General features: G+C 42.3%; 3 protein-coding genes across 3 annotated transcripts in view; 2 read left to right on the top strand and 1 right to left on the bottom strand.

Annotated features, from left to right (window-relative positions):
* Nucleotides 1-4143: 4143 nt before the first annotated feature.
* On the bottom strand, nt 4144-4635 carry LOC136697298 (achaete-scute homolog 5-like). Its single transcript, XM_066672331.1, has one exon. It carries the CDS (start codon nt 4633-4635, stop codon nt 4144-4146), a length of 492 nt encoding a protein of 163 aa, XP_066528428.1.
* A 3442-nt stretch (nt 4636-8077) lies between these two features.
* Nucleotides 8078-14615, top strand: def6b (DEF6 guanine nucleotide exchange factor b). The gene is made up of 11 exons (XM_066671281.1): nt 8078-8254; nt 8850-8990; nt 9339-9524; nt 9615-9839; nt 10319-10465; nt 10711-10819; nt 11069-11367; nt 11530-11696; nt 12590-12788; nt 12941-13031; nt 13533-14615. The coding sequence occupies exons 1-11, from the start codon at nt 8159-8161 to the stop codon at nt 13715-13717; spliced, it is 1845 nt and encodes a 614-aa protein (XP_066527378.1). The 5' UTR covers nt 8078-8158; the 3' UTR covers nt 13718-14615.
* A 2510-nt stretch (nt 14616-17125) lies between these two features.
* The window catches only part of pparda (peroxisome proliferator-activated receptor delta a), a 28949-nt gene continuing 21068 nt past the window's right edge, over nt 17126-25006 (top strand). The window contains exon 1 of the mRNA XM_066671218.1: nt 17126-17244. The gene's annotated coding sequence lies outside the window, so the exon portion shown is untranslated. The remainder of the gene's footprint in view (nt 17245-25006) is intronic.

Below are 25006 nucleotides of genomic sequence, written 5' to 3'. Positions count from 1 at the left end.
TTCTACTCCTGAGACTGTGGCATCGGCCGTTTCTACTCCAGTGACTTTGGCTAAGGCCGTTTCTGCCCATGAGACTGTGGCTCCGGCCGTTTCTAAACCAGTGACTGTGGCTCCGGCCGTTTCTAAGCCAGTGACTGTGGCTCCGGCCGTTTCTAAGCCAGTGACTGTGGCTCCGGCCGTTTCTAAGCCAGTGACTGTGGCTCCGGCCGTTTCTAAGCCAGTGACTGTGGCTCCGGCCGTTTCTAAGCCAGTGACTGTGGCTCCGGCCGTTTCTAAGCCTGTGACTGCGGCTCCGGCCCCAAGGACTTCGAGGCCAATCCCCAGAACTGTACCCAGGCTGGCACCTTGGACAGTCCCACAGACACATGCCAGTCCTGGGTACCACCCAGTTGTTTTTGTCCCTGTATCTGTCCCTGTTCTGTTTCCTGTCTCTGTCCTTGTCCCTGTGCCTTTGTCTGTTTTTGTTTCTGTTCCGGTCCCTGTCACCGTGTTCGTCTCAGTTCCTGTTAATGTCATGGTCCCTGTTCCCTTTCCTCAAGTCCAGTTCCCTAACTCTTTCCAGTACCCTATTAAACCATCTGTCCAGTCTCATGTCCAGTTCCCTGTTAGTCCTCTTCAGTCCTCTGTCCAGTCTAAATGTCAGTACCCTGTTTCTGCTCCCGTCTTGTCCCAAGTCCAGTCACGTTTATCTGCTCCTGTTCTGTCTCAGTCCCCGTTCAGTTTCAAACCTAAGTTCCAGCACCCTGTCTTCTCTCGTTCTCCGTCTCTCCTCTCTAGTTCAGTCAAGTGTCCGTTTAAGTCCCGTCCCGTATCACCATTTCTATTTCCTGTTCCATCTTGAATCTTTTGGTTTCCTGTTTCTTGTTCTTCTGGCCCCCTCCTGCGCCAGCTCCTGGAGAGTCTCATTTTTCGCGCTCCGGGAGTTGCGCGTCTTGGGGGGGGGGGCGTCTGTCACACCTTGACACTTTCTGGTTTGTTTTCCCCTTTCTATGTGGCTCTGTTCGTTGTTTTTCTATCTCCGCACATGGCTTTGTTTATGTTCACTCTAGCTCCACCTCTTGTTCCACCTCTCTGTAATTGTCCTTCGTTATCTGTGTCAGGTGTCTCTTTTTAAGTTCATGTATTTAAGCCCTCTTCCCTCACTTCCTGGTATCGGTCATTTTGTTCATTTGTTTCATTGTATTGTGTTTCTCGTGTAGGATTGTTTAGCTTGCCCTGTTTCCTGTCATGTTAAATTCGTGTTTAACCTCTAGTTCGTTTATTGTTATTGTTATTAGCGTTCGTTTCTCGTTTCTCGTTCTCGTTCTCGTTCGTGCTCTTTGCCTATGTTTCTAATTCGTGTTTCTCGTCAAAGTTCGTTTGTCTATTTGCTATAATAAATCTCTGTGTTGTAGCGAGTGTGTCCGCCTCCCTGAATCTACTCATCACACCACCCTGACATCAACAAGATAATGCCAGACCACATTCTGCAGCAATCACAACATCATGGCTACGTAGGAGAAAGAGCATTCCTATTTCTAAACTTGAGAAACTGGTCTCCTCTGTCCCCAGACGCCTGTTGAGTGTTGTAAGAAGAAGAGGTGATGCCACACAGTGGTAAAAAATGGCCTTGTCCCAACTTTTTTGGGATTTGTTGACGCCATGAAATTTTGAAACAACATATTTTCCCCTTAAAATTATACATTCTCTCAGTTTATATATTCAGAAAGATACATTCTCTCGGTTCTTTTGATCTGTGATTTGTGTTCTATTTTGAATATAATATTAGATAATCTCCACACCATTGCATTCAGTTTTTATTCACAATTTGTTTAGTGTCCCAACTTTTTTGGAATTCGGTTTGTATAAAAATAAAATAACCTTCATCATTCTCTCACACTGAAAATCTTTAAACAAAATTTTCTATAAAACAGAAAAAGACACAGAATATATAAAAATCTTTTTTCCTTTTTGGTACACTTTATTTTACAGCCTTCATAAGCCAAATTGATTTCATAAAAGCTTCAATAATACTTGTAATTTAAACATTCATACCTCTGCTTCACACGTTCCCTTTTACCTAAGTTATTTATTTTAGAACAGACTCTAACTTTCCTTCCAGTGCTGTATGTTGAAAATAGGATTCTGTTAAAGCAGCAGCTAAACCAAACCATTAGCCACATGCTAATGGCTAATAATGACTGTGAACAACACCCCACAAAATGAGGCCTGAATCACTACAGACAGCAGACTAACAACTGAAGCACAGCGCTAATTGCTATTGCATTCAAGTGGTGTTTGTTTTATCAGAAGCAAGAGCAAAGAGAAACTAAGCAAGCCTAGATAAGCCAGACCACCATTAGCCTTATAGCCATTGTCACAGAGGTGTTTCTGGCATTTCAAAAACAGAAAAGCCCAAAATACATACCCTTGGAAGGTCTGGAGAAGCTCAGCTTCATATTAATATGTTTGTTTACAATATTAACAAATAATAATAAACTATAAAAATAGTTTATCTTGTCATTTGCTGACAGTGTATTTATCATCATGGAAAGCCTATTATTTTCTATTCATACAAATCCACAAAACTGAAGCACTGTGTTGCAATGATATTAAAGCAACTCGTTTACAAGTTTTTGAACATTTCTAAAACCAAGCACCTTAACATTTTATCAACCAAGTAATCTACACTTGATAAAGGAACAGGGCATTGCAGGGAACTAGATATTTATTTTCTATCAGTGTGTGAAGAGTGGGAGAAGAGGGTTGCATTGACAATCCAACACAATGGGCAGCACTTTGAACACACTTTATAAGTGGTCAAAAACTTTTAAATAACTCATGAAAGAATAAAGTTAAGTTAAAACCACACCATTGTTTTTCTTATGAAATTCCTAATAAGTTTGATGTGTCACATGACCCTCTTCCCATTGAAAAAACAAAAGTTGGGTCCAAGATGGCCACTTCAAAAATGGCCACCATGGACACCACCCATCTTGAAAAGTTTCCCCCTCACATATATTATGTGCCACAAACAGGAAGTTAATATCACCAAACATTCCCATTTTATTAAGGTGTATCCATATAAATGCTCCACTTACCGGACCTGCATGTGCATTCGTTTGCTCATGCGCGGCTACACACACACATACATACATACATACACACACATATATATACTTTGAGAGTGTGCTTGTGAGTTTGGGGTAGTTAAAAAAAGTAATAGACAGCATAAAATCTGTTTATAGGTATGACAAAGATTATTCTCTTTGCAGCACTCTCCGTGTGTGTGCTAATCTCTGTGTATACATTACTGTGTAAATTGGGGGAGTGGCTTTGGAAGGAGGGCTGAAAGAATGATTCCTTTCCAACCCCACCCACACTCACTAATTTCTACAAAATCACTTACCCTAGCCGTAAAAGCCTTTAAAGCCCTTTATCCCCTATGTCCAGGAAACTGAAGACTGAAACATGCACAGTGCCCTTATTGTGTATTTTAAAATTTGAAGATGTTTATTATAAAGCTATTAGTTAGTTTTACAGTGTGCTGTGTCTGGAATGTGAAGGTCAGTATACATATAAGCATGAACATGATTCAAGTCAAACAGTTCTCCTCAGTCCACACAGAGAGAGATTATTATTTACAGAACAGGCAAAAGGTGGGTTATAGGTAAATATCAGTTCTGAAGTGGATCTGAATCCACCTCCATCTGTGGAAATCCAGCTGGAAAAAATATAGTTCCATGTCTTTCTGCTGCCCAGACTGCAACATCAGACCTGCCTGGAGGGATCGGATACAAACAGAGATCAGAATCCAGGATTTCTGAGGAGCTCCATCCTTCAGGATAAAGATCCGGAGTGAAGCAATCCAGTGTGGAGTTTAGTCTCATCCGTTCACAATGAGTGGGACACATCCCATTGATCCAGATCCTATATGAGAGAGCCACAGCTGGTCCATGTTTTCCTTCTCACTTATTTTCCTTGGTTGTGTCAGCACAGGTATTACCTGAAGGACTGAGCCTCAGGTGTGCTACCTGGCTGAGGCAGTGTTTTCCACACAGTCCTTGTGTGACCTGAGTCTCACATGTTCAAGTGTTCATTGTACAGGTTGTGATTTTATTCCGGTGTGGAAACATCTGAAGTTAGTCAGGACCATGTCCATATTTAGCTCCCAGTGTTGTCACTGTGGAGCTCATGGGCGGAGCTTATGGGTGCAGTCTCTCCATCACTGCCCCCTGTGACCTCTGACCTGCTGTGGCCACGCCCCTCCTCCCACTGCTCCACCAGCCTCTGCAGGTGTTTGATGTAGCGGATGGCGGCGCGCAGTGTCTCCACTTTGCTCATTCGTTTGTGGGCATGGCCAGCTGGAAGGTGGTTACGCAGTGTAGCATAGCCCTGGTTCACACACCTTACACGCTGCCGCTCACGCTCATTACGCTTCTGGATGAAGGCAGGTTCAAAGGGACACTCATAAACTGGGCCCAGGTATGGAAGGTACGGCCGAGCATAGAGTCCGCCTGGGACACGTCCCGGATACAGCAATAGCGGCACGGAGCGCAGCTGCAGCCCAGTTTCACCCCCAACACTTGGGGGCGACACTGAGCACACAGCTGTCTGAGACAGGGGGCAGAAACCAGGAGATAACCTTGAGCTCATCATTGAATGCACCCTCTTACACCTGTGCCAAACACCCTCCGACACCTGCACTGAACACCCACCTACACCTGCACCAAATACCCTGCTACACCTGCGCAGGAAACCTCATACCCCTATGCTGAACAGCCTCCTATACCTAGACAACTCACCCTCCTATGCCTGCACGGAACACCCTGCTACACTTGGATAACACACACTTCTACACCTGCGCAAATCACTCTCCTACATCTGTGAACCCCCCCTACTAAACCTGTACAGAACGCCCTCCTGCTGGGAAAAAATTGTTACTCAGAGCACAGGTACATTTATTTTGAAATTCAGTTGAAAGGGGAATTCCACCAATTATTTTAAAATTCTCAGTGGTCAAGTTCCGTAGTTGTGTCTGTACGGGACTCTCAGGAGCAGCTGGACAGAACTGTGTGGATAACAGGGTTCAGTCACTCCAGGTTCATCTTCATCCTCATCCTCATCTTCCTCACTGTCTCTTCAAGTGTGAGACTCTGCTGAAGGAATCAGTCTCTTGCTTTCATCTCCTCCATCAGACACTGTGATGGAGAAAACACACACACAGACACACACACACACACACACACACACACACACACACACAGAGACAGATCAGACAGATCCACTCCTTCATCTTCCTCTAATCCTCACAGAAACATTTCAAGGTGGAGACTGTACTTGAGATCTTGTCAGTTCTCTACAGATGCTCTCTCACACAGCGGTCACCCCCAGGAGCTGTCAGAACACCCCCACTCACACACACACACACACCACTAATCTCTTAAATATCCATAATTTAGATCTCTCTCTCTCTCTCTCTCTCTCTCTCTCTCTGTTCTCTCTTTTATTAAATACCATCACTGTCTCCAAACTATGGTCCACTGCTCTGACTCTGGAACCCATACTCTCTCCATCATTGGGTTTGTTATATTTAACAAACCATTCCATTATCTGTAACCGCTTATCCAATTTAGGGTCCCTTACACCAAATAATAAAAGTGTTATTTAACCTGAGCCATGTACAGGTGATGTATCTTACCTGTTCAGGTGATGAAGAATCTGCTGGAGTCCGCAGAAGGTCCCACAGAAAAATAATGGATTACCATTATTTACTCACCATATTCACATACGCACTGAGAGAACCACACATACCTGAAAGAGACCCACCCACACACACACACCTGAGAAAGATCCAGACACACCCATGCGAGCTCCACACACACCTGAGAGATGTCAGAGTGCTACAGGTGAGCTGATCTCCTTCCCTTTACCTGACCCCAGAGCCCCGCCCCATTCAGGGGTGTCTGTCTGTCTGTCTCTCTCTCTCTCTCTCTCTCTCTCCCTCCCTCCCTCTCTGTGCGTGTGTGTGTGTGTGCGTGTTACAGTAGCTCTGGATCAAAGAGAGGATGAAGAGCAGGAAGAGAGGGAGCTGGAGTGTGTTTTGGGTTTAGTCTGAGGCTGGAATTACAGCTCCGTGCTGAGAAGAGCAGCAACAAACACTCATTACCTACTCTACACTCTACACACACACACACACACTACAGCTGCTCCATGACTATGCCATATTCAGCCTATCACAAGTATTACACACTGCCCTGATCTCAACAGTGCCACCTGCACACAAACACAGGGCACTACAACCTGAACAACTCTCAGCCGACAAAACCCCTTGGTCTGCTCTGTAAAAAACAGCACAAGGGGAACAGACAGACAAAGACAGAGAGAGACACACAGTGACAGACAGAGAGACAGAAAGATAGACAGAGAGACAGACAGACTGTGCAGCCGGAAACCACTCTTTGAAGGTGGTAATGTGTGTTTGAAGATGGTAATATGTGTTGTGGTGATTTGAATCAAACCTTTTCAGCTTAAAGAACAAAAGCTGCATGGAGATGAGTGGAGACCACACCCCTCCCACACACTCTAATTTACCTGCGTCAGATCCAATGTAATAACACACTAATAACATAGTAATAACAGCACTCATTATTACACTCCAGGCCCGGTGTGTGCGTTTGTGTGTGTGAGTGTCAATAACTGGTCAGTTGGCAGAACACACACACACACACACACATGGTCAGTTGGAGAAAGGACACACACACACACACACACACACAGATCCTGCTGTAGAGGAATTCCTTCAAAACAAAGTAACACACATCTTCAGTTAGATTTGTTAATTTGTTGTTGTTTGTGTTTGTCTGAAGATGCACATTGTTTATAAACAGGTTCCATAGAGGGTTCTTCATACTTACAGCCCTGAGGACCCCAAGGGTGCATCTTCAGAGTCTCAGGAACCCAAGAACATTTTACATTATGAGGATCTCCCGTGAACGTTTAAAGTTTCTGCACATCTGCACGTCTCTCCAAACTCATCCCACAGCAATACACAGACACACTACGTCTCAGCAGTGTGTATTTCTGATAAAGTGGCCAGCAGAGACATACACATGCCCTGCCCTGGTGGACATGGGACTTTCTGATGTTGTATTGCTGTCCAGAACCTCAGCCACCCTTGCAGGCCACTTTAATGGAAACCCTATTTGTGTGGTGTTCGACAGGTGTGTGATCCAGGTGTGTGTGTGGATCATGTGGTGACTTCATCTCACTCTGTGTATGTTTTCCCGGACATTCCTCTTCCACGAGTGTGTGCTGAGAGATGTGCTTCCCCATCTGTGTGTGTGTGTGTGTGTGTGTGTGTGTGTGTGTGTGTGTGTGTGTGTGTGTGTGTGTGTGTGTGTAGGGGGTAACCGTCCGAGTTTAACACATCACAGTTTTAGAGTGACAAGGTGAGGACAGGTAACTCTGCCCCAAGTTCTATATCAGGTAAACTCACTCTTAGGTAACTCACACTCAGGTAAACTCACTCTCAGGTAAACTTACAGTCAGGTAAACTCACTCTCAGGTAAACTTATCCTCAGGTACACCAACTCTCAGGATCTCTTACTCAGGTAAACTTAGCCTCAGATAACTCACTCGTAGATAAATTTACATTAAGGTAACTCATTCTCAGGTAAACTAACATTCAGGTAATTCACTCTCAGGTTGTCTCTCACTCAGGTAAACTCACACTAAGGTAAATCAATCTCAGGTAGGTCACTCTCAGGTGAACTCAGTCTCAGGGAACTCACTCTCAGGTAAACTCACACCCAGTTAACTAATTCTCAGGTAAATCACTTGCTCCATCAGGTCCCCAGAAGGCAGATAATGTTGGGAAACTTGTTAATGTTTGTTGCAGGTGTTGCAGGCACAAATGCTGCAGACAGGGGGTGCACTGCTACTGCAGGTGAAGACAGGATGTGAGAGAAGGTTAGAAAAGACAGAGGGCTGAGACAGAGGGAGGAAAACAAGAAGGAGCAAGAAAAACAAAGAAAGAAGGAGAGAGAGAGAGAGAGAGAGAGAGAGAGAGAGAAAGAGAGAGAGAGAGAGAGAGAGAGAGAGGAACAAAAAAACAGAAGAACATTAAAAAAGAGCAAGAGAGAGAGAGAGAGAGAGAGAGAGACAGAAAGAGAGCGAGATGGAGATGAGAGCGGAGTTGTTGAAGAGTATCTGGTACGCATTCACATCTCTGGACACAGAGGACAGTGGCAAAGTGTCAAAATCACAGCTGAAGGTGAGAAAGAAAAAGAAACAAATGTTCATCTTTCCTCTATCTCTCTCTTGCTTCTGTCTAGGCGTTGTGTGTGTGTGTGTGTGTGTGTGTGTGTAAGGTTAATCTGCACAAAACTGTCATTGACATTTGTGTTTGAATACTGACTGATTATATACCAGCAATTTTTTAATCTGTGGGTGTGTATGTGCATGTGTGTGTGTGTGTGTGTGTGTGTGTGTGTGTGTGTGTGTGTGTGTGTGTGTGTGCAGTGCTTAATCTCAATCACACGCTGTGGCTTTAGAGATCTGGGCTGTGCACACACACACACGCACACGCATACTTACTTACACACACACACACACACACAGAACTGTAGAACTCTTCCAGCCTCTTTCCTCAGATCTGTGTTTTGTGTTGAATACAGGAGCAGTATTTGCAATCCCATTCCACAGGAGGGATCAGCTGTGCTCATTTACTGTGCTTATTGTTTATTTGTTAGGTGTTGTCCCATAACCCATACAGTGTGTTGTTGTTTAGTTTGTTTGTTTAGGTGATGTCCCATGGCCTGTACTGTTGTTGTTTTTTGTATATATATATTTTTTGTTTGTTTGTTTAGGTGTTGTCCCATAACCTGTACAGTGTGTTGCGAATTCCTCACGACCAGGCAGCTCTGGAGCTGCACTTCAGTGATGATGATGACGGGCCTGTCTCCAGTCAGGGATACATGCCCTACCTCAACAGATTTATACTGGATAAAGTACACACACACACACACAGAAGGATACCTGCCCTACCTCAACAGATTTATACTGGAAAAAAATACTCACACACACACACTTACATACACTCACACACACACACACAGAGGGATACATGTACTACCTCAACAGATTTATACTGGAAAACATACACTCACACACACACACACACACTCACAGGCCATAACTGAATAAATTCACTCTGGATAAGGTGAATGCTCTATTGAATGTATCAATGATAAATGCTGTATGGTAATGTCTGTGTGTGTGTGTGTTTGTGTGTGTGTGTGTGTGTGTGTGTGTGTGTGTGTGTGTGTGTGTGTGTGTGTGTGTGTGTGCGTTATAAGGTGGTTGAGGGGACATTTGATAAGGAGGAAGTGGACGCCCTCTGCTGGACGCTGTGCTCTAAGAAGAACTACCATGTGAATCCAAGCAGAGCAGCAGTCCTGGCTGGGAAAGATGCAGAGCGTCTCTGGTGTCTTTTCAACTTTCTGACGGAGGACAAATACCCGCTGGTTCTGGTTCTGGAGGAGGTTCAGTTCATTACAGACACCCTGGTGGGAAGTTTTTCCTGATACACCCTCACACCCATTTATCCATTCATGCTCTATTTGTGTGTGCAGGTGGAGTACCTGCTAAAGAAGGTGTGTGTGGTGCTGAGTGTGGAGCTGAACACGGTGGAGGTAGAGGAATTTTGGGCCAAGGTTGATGGAGGCGAGGGGATCAGTGTGTGGAGCTTTCTGGAGCTGGTGAATTCTGGAGTTTTGGGTGAAGTGGTGGAGAGAGAGCGTCTCAGCTCTGCCATCGAGGATGTGTACAGAGAGATCGTCCTCAACGTCCTCAAAGAGGCACGACATCCCCCAGAATATTAGAGTCACGGGGCTGGGGGTGGGGGATGGGGGTTGTGGTTTGGGGGTTTCTAGTGTGTAGTGGAGGTAAATGGAACCCGGCCTCTCCATGTCTTCAACACACACTAAGCATTTCATTCCATCTCCCCTCCAGCAGCACCTCCTCCGTCTACAGAGTCTCTGGATGGACAGTGTACATTTGCCCCTCACAGTGTCCTGCACATCCCTCTCCACCAGGGTTTAAACACCACCTCTGTCTCCAAACTATGGTCAGACATCAGCCGTGTGACCCCACTATTGACTGTCCTCACTTTCTGTGAGGGGCTTTTAGAGGATGACGTCTGGTTCCATTAACCTTCACTGTCCACTGTCCCCCACTGTTTATTGTCCTCACTTTCTGTGAGGGGCTTTTAGAGGAGAATGTCTGGAGGTTAAAGGTTCTCAGAATGTGTGTGTGTGTATGTGTGTGTGTGTTACAGGGGTACCTGTGGAAAAAGGGGCAGTTGCGGAGGAATTGGACCGAGCGCTGGTTCTGTCTGAGGCCGAGTTCTCTGACCTATTTCCTCAGCGAGGACAGGAAGGAATGTAAGGGCAGCATCGAGCTGGACAACAACTGCTGTGTGGAGGTATTGACACTTTACTGCACTAACACACCTGAGCATACAATCTGCAGGTAATGGACAGGTGTTAAAGCTGAAAATCACACACTTGTCTGCACTGAAGGATCACAGCTGTCCCCAATCCGTATCTAAAAATATACCCATGTTTAAGTTACTAAACTCCAGCTGTGTCCAGGGTAACAGATACAAGCTGACAGTGTGTGTGTGTGTGTGTGTGTGTGTGTGTGTGTGTGTGTGTGTGAGAGAGATAGATTCTTCCTGAGAAGGAGGGGAAGAGGTGTGTTTTCTGTGTGAAGACACTCAATAAAACATATGAAATGAGTGCACCGGACAGTAAACAGAGACAGGAGTGGACTGCAGGTAACACACACACACACATTCATAAATTCCAGACTAATTCTGTTTTCTGTTGTGAGTGTTTCCAATAGTTTGTGAGTGTTTAGGGGTGTTTGTAAAAGTTTTCTGAATGTTTGTGAGTGTTTTATAGGGGTTTGTGTGTATCTGTGAATATTTCTGAGTGTTTTGCAAGTGTGCGAGTGTTTGTGAGAGCTATAGCTGGTTGTAGTTGGGCTGTCCTGGTCACTCCACCCTGGCTGTGCTGTATTACAGCACTGCAGTTGGCAATCCGTTTGCGCTCTGAGGGCAAGACTTCTCTCCATAAGGAGCTGAAGATGCGCAGACAGGGGGCACGAGAGGAGCGCGAGAGGAGGCGCATCCTCCGAGAGCAGGAGACCCAGAGACTGCAGGACCTTCAGGGAGAGAAGCAGCAGAAACAGCAGGAGCTCCAGCTGTTGAAGGAGGCACAAAAACAGACCCAGGTTTACCTAGAACAGGAGGAGAACCGCAGGAGGAAACAGCATGACGAACTGCAGAGAACCCTTCAGGAACAACTCCGACAGGCAGAGGAGGTACAGAGAGAGAGTGAGAAAAAAAGAGAGAGACAGAGAGAGAGTTCTGTGCCTCTTTTACACAGTGATGGGCAAATTTGCTGATGGAATAAAATTCCAAACTACATCAAAAACACGTGTGTGTGTGTGTGTGTGTGTGTGTGTGTGTGTGTGTGTGTGGAGGCTCGTGTGTCAATGCGGGAGGAGATGGCGTTGAAGGAGCAGGAGGCAGAGCACCAGAGGAGGAGAATCCAGGAACTGGAGGAACTTCAACAACACCTGGAGGAGGCTCTGCACCAGGAAATCAAAGCCAGACAGGATGAGGAGAACTACAGATACACACAGACAAGGTACACACACTCGTTCCACTCTACTTGTAAAACTTTCCATAAACATAATAAAAGACATATTTGTTTTCATACCTCACATCATGTTCACATGCTCACATCACATCATGAGGTTAGTGTGTGTTCTGAAACTATGTGCTAACATTTCACATTAACTAACACACACACACACACACACAAACACACACCACACCCAAATATACACACTCATGCCTCACAGAATTGTGTAATGTGTCAGAGCTGAGGGCTGTGCAGCTCAGCGCAGACTGCAGCTTAACCTCCTTGTTTCTCAGCTTCCTGTCTACTCTGCACTGTGGTCACAACTCACACACACACACACACAGGGGGAAATGGACTGAAATACACAGGCATCTCTAAAAACAGTTATCAATCTCTGCTTCAGTCTGAGTATAAAACACACTGTCAGTGATCACACCATCATCGTGCACACTCATGCACCCTCATTGCACACACACACACACACACACACACACACACACACACACACGTACACAAAAACACACACGCACACACATTGCTGTCCATGTCCAACATACACCCAGCATTTTATTCTCCCTCCCCATCCACCATATGTAGAGTCTCTAGGGAGTGATGATGATGATGAACGAGGACAGTGTATGTCTCAACTCTATCATTCAGCATCTGGTTCCATTCACCTCCACTATCCGTGGTCCACCACCATTTACTGTCCTCACTTTCTGTAAGGAGCTTTTTTGAGGAGGATGTCTGGTTCCATTTACCTCCACTGTGCACTGCTCTGATTGTGTTAACTTGCTGTGGAGGTTGTGGAGAGGGCAATGGGTCTTTCTCCAGGGTCTGCAGGAGGAACTACTGTGTTTATTTTTTACAGGTTGTTTGTTTTTGTTTGTTTACAGGCTGCTGGCAGAGGAGGAGGAGAAGACAAAGGCTCTCCTGGCTTTGCAAGAGGAGCAGGAGGAGCTGCTGGAGCAGATGCAGAAGGAGAAGAGAGAGCTGAGGAAGGAGATGGAGGAAAAAGCTCAGGCTTTAGAGGTGGCTCATAAACAACTGGAGAACATCAGAGCAAACAGACACCGAGTGGACCAGGACATTGCTGTCAGTATCTCTCTTTCACACACTCCACACACACCCTCACAATTTCAAATCACAGGATTTAAACGTCTTTGAATTATGATTTATTTGAACACATATTGTTTATCTGTGTGTGTTTTTGTTTAATGTAGTGTGTGTGTGTGTGTGTTTCACAGGCAGCACAGAGGAAACAGCGTCAGGCCAATACAAGTGTTAAACACTGGAATGTACAGATGACTCGCCTCATGCACCCCATTGGCCCCGGAGGTTCATTACACACATGGCTAACCATGCTAACTGTGCTAACAATACTAACATGAATAAATTCTGTATAAAACAATAAGAAGCAAGCTAATATTTGCTAGTGCATATTTCTTAAGGTTGTATAGTTCATTACCATTAATAATAATAATAATAATAATAAAAGTGTGGGGGTGGCCAGGGCTCAGAGATGATAATAATTACCAGGTTTTCCTCCTGAATGTGTTTAGATTGTTGTGCTGTGCGTAATGGTAGAGTGTGTCTCAGACTATTGTTACTTTAGCGTGTGTTTCAGATCGTTGTGATGTGAGAAATGTTAGCGCGCATTTCAGATCATTGTGCAGTAATGTTAGCATGTGTTTCAGATCATTGTTGTGAGTACTGTTAGTGATTTAGATTGTTGTGCTGTGAGTAACGTTAGCGTGTGTTTCAGACTGTTGTGCTGTGAGTAACATTAGCGTGTGTTTCAGACTGTTGTGCTGTGAGTAACGTTAGCATGTGTTTCAGACCGCAGGGCCTCAGCTCCAGCAATGAGGGTCCCATCTCTGGGGGACGCTGGACATCTGACCAAAAGAGGAAGCATGAAAGTCGGAGACAGAGAAAGAGTGCAGCCGAGCAAGGGAGAGAGAGAGGAGAAGAAGAATGTAGAGACTCCTCGAACACTCCACAAAACATTCTCTGAGCCTGTGTAGAGCAGAGCACACACTTTTCACACACCTCACACACTCCAGGTCACACTGACCCCACAGTAACTTTTTTACTTTTACACTGGAGCTAATGTTGCTAAGCTAACACAGGGACAAAATATAGAAGGGGGAACATCACTACCGGATTCTCCAGAGATTAGTTGTGCTTTTAAACAGGTTTGAGACATGTCTGTGCTGTTAAGTGTTGTAGCACTGTTCAGAGGGACGACGTTTCTGCCTGTGACAGAGCCAAGGTGGACACAGACTGTCTCCTTCTTTATTATGTCTCTGATAATTTCTTATGATTCACTGGATTAGCCTCATAGCTTCCTTGCTAAAGCTAACAGTGCAAACTTTGAGCACTGTTCTGAATGGCTTTGTTTGACTGGGGTGATCAGATTTTATTATTGAACTGTGGTTTTAATCAAATGTGTTCTTTGTTATGAACATCCAGCATTTTGGATTCACTCTTCACATTAATGTCCGTATTTTATTTAAAAATTGCTAACAAGATGTAATTCCATAATAATGAATGCACTGTTATTGCAGTTATTATAATTTCTGTAATGATATTGTAATGGTATTATTTGATCTCTATCTTTGAAATAAAATGAAGCTGAAATGTAATGTAAATAATGTAACTGTAAATGTTTCAACAGAAGGCCAATGTCAAATTAGCCTCAGTGTTTGGTCTGATGTAGAATCAATGATTCTAATCATGGCAATACAGTGTGAGTGTGGGGTTTAATTAAAGTATAATATTAATGCATCTCTCAGACATATTTTTACTCTTAGTTATATTTGAAGTTGCGAAGTGACTTGATAAGTTTCAGTGTAACGTACTGTAAAACTAACCCTGTAAAAACTAAAATCCAATGAAATATAAAAAAATAAAGACATTCCTATTTTGTTCTGTTTACAATAAACTCTTGTCTTTCTGTTTATTTCTGGCTACGTTTAAAATAGACCTCAAAAATAGATCTACTATGTACATATCAGGAGTTGTGGGTGTGGCTGGATTATTCTGTGGCAGATATAGTGTTTATATTCCTGTGCTGGACTCCATCTCCACCTCAATACGAACCAGTCTCTGAAACACCACTGTGTGTGTGTGTGTGTGTGTGTGTGTATGCGGTATGATTATGTTCTGTGGGTTAACTTCCTGTTTCCTGCACAGATGCGACATTTGAAAATGACATGTGGAATGCACGCGTTAATATGCTAATTAGTTCAGAACATTAAAATAGACATTTTACGAATAAATAAATTGAACTAACTAAAACCCAACTCAGAAACCGGTCCAAATGTCAGGTGATTACTTCATCAGTGAAAATATAATCATTTTTATTGTTGGAAAAACAAAACTCTGAAAATCATTTAATTACATTTTGGTAACCGTTTTAATATTGTTATATTATTATTATTATTATTATTATTATTATTATTATTATTATTAGTAGTAGTAGTAGTAGTAGTAGTAGCAGTTTTCTATGTTTGTCCAAAGCCGCAGAGCAGGTGCTGATTTATGAGTGATCACCGCCGCCTTCTGGCCGCTCTTGAGAAATGCAGAATCATTTTGCAGAGCAGGTTCTACAAAAACAGGAATCCTCTTGATAAATCTTGTTTTTACTGATTTGCAAAAATCCCTGTTTATAGAAAAGTCAGTTATGTTTAAACTGCAGTATAATATGTTAAATAATCAGGAAAATAATACTCCTGAAAGTTTATTTAACAATAAAAACACAATGAACAAATTCACAAAGAATAATAAAACACAAAGACAAAACACACAAAGAACAATTTAAAACCACAAAGAACAACTGGACTTTATTTTGTAAATATTAACACATCTAGAATCTGACGCCTGCAGCTCGCTCCAAATAAATGATGACAGATGTTAGTTTCCTGCTGAGCTCCACTACCTTTACTTTACTGACACTGTTTAAGCATTTCGGGACTGAAGTGACTCAGTGCTACAGGTTTGTGAGTGGAGTTTGTGAGTCAAGTTCTCATTTGAAAGGATACTTCAGCTGCTCAGTGGTCACCGTTGTCTGATTCTCTTCTACATGATGACCATAGGACACAGATCTGAATGAAGGACGCTATGTGTCTATGAAGACACACTGCTGGAACACACGCGGAATCAGGCCTGCCATCGCCCTGCTGAAACAACCATGGACAATGGGGCTATGAATTGTAAACTGTAAAAGCCCTAAACTCTGAAAGATCTTGTGCTGAGAAATGTTTTTTTCAACTGTTTGATTTTGTCACGAGGGATTAACAAAGCACAAATAATTGCTTTACAGCATTTGACAAAATGTACAACTTTTCTAGAAATGGGCCTTATAAAAAAACCTGACACACGGCAGCTTTAATAAAGCTGGATAGTTCTCTGTGCTGTGTGTATGTCTAACAGAGCGTTACGCAACTTTTAAACCAAAGTTTATTTTCTCTGTTTTACAGCAGCAGCAGAAGTACACTCTCCACGTCCAATAGTCAATAATCACTGATCTGTAAACAACCAGCATGGCTCACAGCAAAACAACAGAATATAAGCAATAAAACACAAATAAATAAAAGGAAATGTTTAAAAATAAAATGTAATTAAGAAAATACTATGTGCCACAGCAGGCAGTGTCACAGTCGCAGGGATCTGGAGATTGTGAGTTCAAGTCCTGCTCCGATGACTGTCTGTGTGGGTTTCCCCTGGGTGCTTCGGTTTTCCACCCACTGTCCAAAAACACACATTGGTATGTGGATTGGCGACTCAAGTGTCCGTAGATATGAATGCGTGTGTGTGTGTATATGTGTCACCCTGTGAAGAATTGGCGCCCCCTCCATCCCTGAACTGGATAAGGGTTACAGACAATGATTGACTGAATGAATAAGAAAAGACTCAATTACATTTTAGTCCCAGATACTGAAACCAGTATTATAAAATACTGAAAAATATTTTTTTTACAAACCTTTGACTGTACACAATTTTGACTGTAATAAATCACAAAGAACTGCAACAATATTTATAATTATCAACACACACACACGGTTATTAGAGTTGCATGTAGTTGCTCAGATGAATGTAATATAAATAGTATTACAGTGTATTTATTATAGAAGAATTTGTGTGTGTTTTAATTTTTTTTAAACCTTTATGAAGAATTAATGACATTAGTAAAAATATATATATTTTTTATTTATTTACATTATTTTTCACAAATAAAAACAATAGCTGATTACGTCAGAGGTGACATTGCTGTGTGAGTGGATGAGAGCGAATGAGTGTAAACGTGCGCGTGCGCAGTGCGCTCTGGATTAGTGACAAGTGGATGAGAGAGGGAGAGAGAGAGAGAGAGAGAGAGAGAGAGTCTGGCGGAGGGAAGGAGGATATGCCGTTATTGAGAGAGAAGACAAGGAGCAGGGATAGATGAAAAAAGAAAAAGAAGGAGCTCGGGAAGTTTTTTTTTTTTGTAAACCCTTACAGCGCCGCGGAGCTCGAAGAAATGTGAATTTACAGAGAGACTGTGATTAAAGAGGTAAAGAGTACTGTTTCTTCTCTTCTCTTTTGTAGTTGTAGTTTTGTAGATCAATGTGTTGATCTGAGCTGGAACTGAGCCCTCACTGACCGCTGTCCAGCTTCCATTTAGTTGCTCTGTACTGTGTCATGTAGCTGTTTCACAAGATTTAACAGGATAATTTAATACCAGACCCAAAGTCTGTCCAGTGCAAGTAAAGTTGAGGGGCATTTCTGTAGGACCGTCCTAAAGTCTGGGCTTAAATGGTCCGTCTAACTGACAGAAAACACCGCAATTCTCGGTCAGGAAAGCAAATATGTGGGGTTGGGTTGGGGGCTTGTTTTCTGTAGTTGTTTTCTATGCTTGTTTTCTCAGTTTAACTGGATAACTAAAGACGGTATTGGTCGTATATTTGGACAGTTTTCAAGTGTGGGCTTAAATTGTCTGGCTAAATTAGTGAAAACTCCCATTGGTCAGTCCTGCAGTACTCACAGTAGCCACATGTGGAGTAAGGGGTCCAAGCACTGAAGGTACTGGAGCCCTATTGTTTTTGTTCCGTTTTTTCTTCTTCATCTTATTCTTCTTTTTCTCAGATGAAACACGATGGGCAGCCCAGACCGTAAGGTGTAAAGACTTAATATTTGGTCAACAGGTAGTAAACCCTCCCACTACTCAGGCACTCGAGCTCAGCCCGATAGTCCTGATGGTGGCGCTATAGTGAACGTCACATGGGGTAGGAGATATGGACATTGAGACGATCCTCTTCACTATAGTGCCACCATCAGGCCAATCTGGCTGTGCTCAAGCACCTGAGTACCTGTTGATCAAATATGAAGTCTGTAGGCTTTACAGTTTGGGCTGCCTTTCGAACTTCATCAGAGAAAAAGAAGGAAAAATATAGCCGGAAGTGGCGATTTATGGGTTTTTCGCAGTCTGTGTGTAAATTTTACTTACATTTGCAAGTACGAGGCTTCATAAGCCATTGCAAATTTATTATTGATTTTCGTATATGCAGCATTTCTGATTGTGAGCTCTGTGTGGGCCTTTCAGTCAGTGTCTGTTGAGAAGCAGAGAGTTGAGCAGAATAAGCTGGGTTTTTTTGTGAGTGAGCTCTGTGGGCCTCTTAGTCTGTGCATGGGGAGCTGCATAGAGATTTGAGGGCACGTGGTCAATGGTGAGTGCGGGCTCTCTTGGCATCTGATATTCATTGCGGTGAATTCATATTCATTCATTGCGGTGAAGCAATACAGAAGGGGGGGGGGGGGGGGGCAGATTTGTTCATAAAACATTGTATAGTTTGAATGTATTGTGGAGATGTGGAAATGTTGCTCACATTTGCAAGCATGAGGCCTTTACATATCACTGCAGTGTTGTTGGAGTGTGTGCGTGTGTGCATACACCATACCTTAATGACCACCTCCTTGGTTCTACAAACATGTTCTATTCTCTGATTTCTACAGACCATAGAGGAGCTTTTCACCCCTTTCACCATCCAATTTGTTAAACACACACACCTCCTTGGTTCAACTTGTAGATGTAAAGTCAAAGACTTTACATCTGATCATTGATGAATAACGTGAAAGGGAGGAATCAAGGTATGTAAAGCAAGAGGCGGACTCCAATCTATAATTATAGAACTACAAAGTGCTCCTGTGGTCAGTGGAGCTGAGTTAATGGACAGTGAATGTAGCAAGAAGGTGTTCATAATGTTATGATCTTTTTATCAGTGTAGAGAGTAAGCTAGTCAGAGACCCACAGCAGAAACGGATTCTGACCAAGTACCAGCTCAGTGACCACAGTCTTGCCATAGAATAGGGCATGTATAAACAGTCCAGGTGGCCCAGAAAGAGTGTGAGAGCAGAAAGAGTTCATTTTGTAAATGTTGCCAAAACTTATTTTTTAATAATTATTTTTATTCACTACTGTCATTATTTGGTAACAATTTGCTACTTTTATTTTTACTTAGTATTTTCTGTTATTGTTTCTTGTTGTAATGCTTTAGCAATAATGTTCTAATTACAGTAATGCCAGTAAAGCTATCTGAATCTGAAACTGAATTTGAGTGAAAGAGGCAGAGTGGAGAGTGGTGACTGTGGGCTTCTCAGTTTTTGAGAAGGTGTAGAAGGGAGGGGGACGGGCATTCCCCCATAATGCATTTGAATGCAGATTCAACCCTCATGCATTTGAATGCGTATTAGTATTTTAATAATAACCTAATATGGACATCTGTGGTATCAGCAGAATCATAAGAACCTGAATTTTAATAATTAAAAAAGAATGTTGAAATTTAATCTCTGCATGGCATTCAGGCTTTGCTTAAATTAGGTGTGCAGCTTGCCTTAAAAACATCACACATACAGCTGTAAGTCAAAAATGTTTTGCCATTTGTTATGAAAATGCACAAGCTTTTTTCATATGGGCTTCAGAAAACACCATTATATTTTGTTGATACTGCATCCTTAAGTGGCGTTATAATAAATTAAAAACCTTATTTTAAGTAATTTTTCCAATTGTAGTGCCCCATGTATGTGCATTTTGATCATATTTGGCACACTTTTTTAAAGTAGTGCCATGCACATGTGTACTCATTTTGGTTTGATTTGGGTCATGATTGAGTTATAGCTCAAACAGTGCATTGAGCTCCACCCACTCATGTTTGTTAAAATATTGCAGGAACAGCGTGTCCAACTTTTCAAAAAAAGTTTTTTTTTTTTTTATAATTATTTACCTACAGTAGGGATGGGCGGTATCCACATTTTTCATGTCGTAATACTGTCCCAAAATAATCTCTGTATACGGTATTACAGTGGGGAGGGGTGCTTTGTCAGGCTGTGCTGAACCTTTTATCTTTGAGCACAAAGTCGAGTGAATTTAGCTAAACACAGCCCGATAGCGCACACCGACTCCTGTTTTGACAACAAAAACCCGCAAAGGAAAAGAAAAGTTCGAAATTAAGCGAAATAAGACTGTTTCGAAACACAGCTGGTGCTTACGAGCTCTTGGGGTTTAGCACATTTTTCAGCGAATTGAGCCTCAAAACACATATTTATACCTCTGAGAACAAAGCCAAGTGAAGGATTTTCTGAGAAATATATCTGTTTACAGCTTAATTTCTTTTGTCTTTTAACTCAATTATCGCTAAACTTACAACCGTGGTGAGCTACTGGGCTTGTGTTTTTTTCCACCCGTTTTCAGACATCAGCAATCGTTGAGCTCCCACAGCGCCCCCTCCCTGTGGCTCTCTTAAATGCACATGATCTTTTTAGCCGACTTTTAAGGACACAGAACTGAAATCTGACACACCACACATCATAGGCGATTGCTCTAAGACTGCAAGGGAAGTTCAGCTTCCCCTAAAATGTCAAAAAATAAGTGATCAAATATATACTGTTGTGCGTACATGTCACTGAATAAATATGCACTACAACGCGCTCAACTTTTGTTCAGAATCAGCTTCTTATCACTGGTAATTTCCTCTCAATCATTCCTGCAGCTTCACAGTGATTTAAACAGTGTGGACGCTCAGCGTCCAAAGAGTTCAGTAGCGAAGCAGCGAAAGACCCCCTCCTTGAAAGACCAGCATCCGCCACTGCCACACACACGTCATAAATACCGCCCTCATTTTAAGATACCGTCCATGTTTTAAAATACCGTGGTATACGGTATTATCATTATACCACCCAACATTGACCTACAGGCAATACAGATTGCAATAAGACCAATTGTTTGTTGACAGTATAAAAATGGTGAATTGCACCCCTTTGTGGCTATCAACACAAAACATTGGACGTATCAATCAAATTTCATGATGATTGAGCATTGTTAAATTTGTCAAACACCTGCTCAAATTCAATTTTCAGATGACATTAATAATTCTGCTTGTTTCTTGTTATCCTTAATTTCCCAAGTGTATGCTTGCTTACAGAACCAGCATGCCAAATGTCAGCTTGACACACCTTGTAGATGCTGAAATATAGCCAAAAACATAACTAGTTATTATAGCACATCTTATTTCATATGAATATGAGACTGTAAGTATAGTATTTTGCTGTATTTGTGTCATCAGCAACTACTCATCATTCATATACACGGTTTACGGATCTGTAGATGTCACACATCACTCACAGAGGGTGAGAATCAGAAATATTCCAAAACCCAAAAATCAATACAGAGAGATCCAAAAAGTCCAAAATACAAAAAGTCAGGAAAACAAAAATCTGAGCTTGTTTACGAAACATGTGGCTCAGAATTGCAGAAGTAGCTCAAACAATACTCAGCAACTATATAGGCAAGTGGTCACCAGCATTTTTACGTACAAGGTCATCTTTTGAAATCTGAGCAAATGAAAGACCTACCAGCATAAATGCCAGGCTTAGGCTACTTAAGAAAACAAAGCTGTGTACATCCTCATTGCCTCCAATCACAAAATTAAACAGTTTGCTTAATGTACACCTGAGCGTTGGCTGAAGTGCTACTTAGTGCCTGAGGCTACCTGTAAGAGCTAAACAGGTGTTCTGACATGTTCTGCTGCTGATTACTATCCTACAGCAGTTCTGCGCATACTCAGACTGGCGGCTGTACTTACACTACGGTCGCACATTTATGTAAAACTCCGTATAAAGCCAATTCTACCCGCCTGTGACATTGTATTGTTTAATGTTATTTTGTGTAAAATGACAGCGGCAATTCTGAGTAAAAATCCCTCTGACTGCTGAGACTGTGTTGCCATGATAACGTAAACAGCATTCTGTTCTGCAGTGATAGAGAGCTGTCAGTCATATTTCTGTTTTTATTGAAATGTTTTTAAAAAAATTTTGCTGAATGTTTCACATAACACCCAAGTTTAGAATTATACAAAAACACACAATTTCAAAATGTGTTCCCAGGGGCTTTAATACTCAAGAGATGGTAACTTCTTTTGGGTTGGAGGGGCAGCACCTTGGGTGTATGTAATAGTTGCTATAATGTAATTCATTGTATTTAATCTTTGGCCACTCCTGCTGTGTTCAGTGTCAGACAAATGTTAGGCATGAGTCTACAAAAAATGTAATTGGACATTAGAGCCATAATGTGTCATGGTACTTTTACTTTTGATACTGAAGTATATTTGAATGTAAATACCTTTGTACTTTTACCCAAGTGGAGATCTACAGCAAAGCCTATTTTTTTTTACTGGAGTAATTACATTGAGAATCTGTACTTTAACTCAAGTATATGGTTTTTCCACCACTGGTTTAGTGGTAGAGCGGCACAGTGGCACAGCAGGTAGTGTCGCAGTCACAGCTCCAGGGGCCTGGAGGTTGTGGGTTCGATTCCCGCTCCAGGTGACTGTCTGTGAGGAGTTGTTGTGTTCTCCCCGTGTCCACGTGGGTTTCCTCCGGGTGCTCCGGTTTCCTCCTACAGTCCAAAAACACATGTTGGTAGGTGGATTGGTGACTCAAGTGTCCGTAGGTGTGAGTGAATGTGTCTGTGTTGCCCTGTGAGGGACTGGCGCCCCCTCCAGGGTGTATTCCTGCCTTGTGCCCAATAATTCTAGGTAGGCTCTGGACCCACCGTGACCCTGAATTGGATAAGCGGTTACAGATAATGAATGAATGGTTTAGTGGTTTTTGTTGTTGGAATATAGTTGGTGTTTTTGTGATTGTTGATGATGACATTGTAGTGGTTGATAGTGTAGTTGTGATCATTGTAGTTTGTGTAGTTGTGTAATTTTGTGGTTGTGTCTGTGAATGTTGTAGAGAGAACAGGGACCTGATCAGAACTCGCCTGACCCATACTGGTTTACTGTGGACTTTGAATTGTTTTTGTTTTTCTCTGATTTCCGAGGTCAGTCATCAGCTACTGTCCAAACTGAATTGACCGCTGGGTTAGGACTCAGGTCCCCAGGGACGAGCGCATAAGATGACAGCATAGTATGTTGTTACTTGTTAGTATGTTTGTGTTGTGATGGTCAGTGTGTGCATTATTGGTGTTGTTAATGTGTTGTGACGGTCAGTGTGTGTTAGTGCATTGTGATGATCAGTGTGTGTTTGTTGTGTTATGGGAAGCAGATGCTAATTTGTGTAAATTCCTGAACTCGTGTAAAGCTGGACTCTGCCCCTCTGATCAGACAGGAAGCTAAATTACAACATGGTTACTCTACACTCATTTCCATGGTTATTTTTGGCAATAACATGGTTATTGTTATATCCGTCAGTATATCCCAAGTACTACAGGTCCAAAGTCAACAGTTAATGTACCAAATTAAAGCCTAAAGTCACTGATTTTCATTGATTTAAATCATTTTATATATAATCCCACTTGGTAAATAAGTATTTTTGCTGTTACTGGAAATTATGAAAAAATAGTGACCGTACGGATCTTCAAATTTTTCACAGTGCCACACTTGAGTAAATGTGTACATATCATACACCAATGGAACGGGCAGACTCTCAGGATCACGAGAATATACGCTCACGCTAAAATGTAGGACTAAGGAATTAAAGCCAAAAAGATATTCCAAACTTCAGATTTCTTCCTCATCAATGACACAACCGCTGCTTCTCAAAGCCTGAAGAGCCCACAAGCGGCTCACACACAAGGATAGCACAGCAGCGCTTACCTTAGATAGTCCCCTTCAAAACAAAACTAATCTGAATCCGTCAAACTGCTCATGAGTAATCAATCCTCATGTTTGTGAAGAATATTGGCCGAAAAAAAAGTACACATTCTCAAAAAATAAATATATGATCCCCATGGACCCATGTCACACCTACTGCCGTGTAGCTTAGGCTCTCAGCTTTCCAATTGCATGTCCATCAAGTCTGTAGACCAATCAGCAGCAGAGTTATGGTGATGTGCAGGTGAAGGAGGTTGCCTTGCTCTACAGCCAATCAGAGTGCAGCTCTCACCTTTTAACACATCAGTCATTTAAAGGAACACTGTACTTGGTGAGAAACAAGTGTAAACATCAGAAATAAACTCAGTACATCAGAATAAAAAACACCATAACTAAGGGTTTTTACTGTTTGGTGAGGGGTAAATGGCCACTTGGTGAGTGACAGGAGACGAGTTTCTCATAGAAAGTAAAGAAAAACACTAAGGTGTTGACATCTACACTAAGATGTAGACAAGTCTAGACAAGATATATACACTGCATTTTTACAGTAAAAGTAATCATTTTCCTTATGGAGAGCTTTGAGTCTAAAGAGACACTTGGAGAGGCCATCTGTCCGCTCCAGCTTGTATAACTTCAAATCAGTATGGAGGTATCAACTCTGGATATTACCTGATGAAAGTTGACCCCTGGAGACAATTTTAAAGAGATAAAAGTAATGGGACTCATGAACTCTTCAGTTTATAGTCACTAACATTTTTTTTCCCCCAAAGATAAGACAAGAGCCTAAATTTTGTTGTGGTTTTTATAAGCTTTTGACCACACATTTCAGGACCTCTAAATGGTTTCTTTTACAAATTTGAAGGGTTTTCTGTAAAAGTAAATCATGATAATGCATCTAGTTTATTCACTGCCTGGGGAATGGAAATATCAGCTTTACATATCAGCCACTACTGCTGTAAAAAAAAAAAAAATCAGCCATCAAAAAACTGATATCGGTCGATCACTAAATATATACTTGTTTCCATGGTCACTCTACACCTGACTGAATACAGAGTTCAGCAGATTCAGCAAAACCTCTTCTTTTTTCATCTATCCCTGCTCCTTGTCTTCTCTCTCTCTCAATAACGGCATATCCTCCTTCCTTCCGTCGGACACTCTCTCTCAAGCTACCGATTAGGAAATGTA

This window comes from Hoplias malabaricus, chromosome 5, assembly GCF_029633855.1.
Source record: "Hoplias malabaricus isolate fHopMal1 chromosome 5, fHopMal1.hap1, whole genome shotgun sequence".
Lineage (NCBI taxonomy): Eukaryota > Metazoa > Chordata > Actinopteri > Characiformes > Erythrinidae > Hoplias > Hoplias malabaricus.
This window is presented reverse-complemented; position numbering and strand designations above follow the sequence as displayed.

Excerpts from the sequence above, each read along its gene's own strand:
- LOC136697298 (XM_066672331.1), bottom strand. The coding sequence starts at position 4,635 with ATGAGCTCAAGGTTATCTCCTGGTTTCTGCCCCCTGTCTCAGACAGCT.
- def6b (XM_066671281.1), top strand. The coding sequence starts at position 8,159 with ATGGAGATGAGAGCGGAGTTGTTGAAGAGTATCTGGTACGCATTCACA. Across the intron at positions 9,840-10,318 it reads TCCTCAACGTCCTCAAAGAG|GGGTACCTGTGGAAAAAGGG; the intron begins GCACGACATCCC and ends TGTGTGTTACAG. Across the intron at positions 12,789-12,940 it reads GAGTGGACCAGGACATTGCT|GCAGCACAGAGGAAACAGCG; the intron begins GTCAGTATCTCT and ends TGTGTTTCACAG.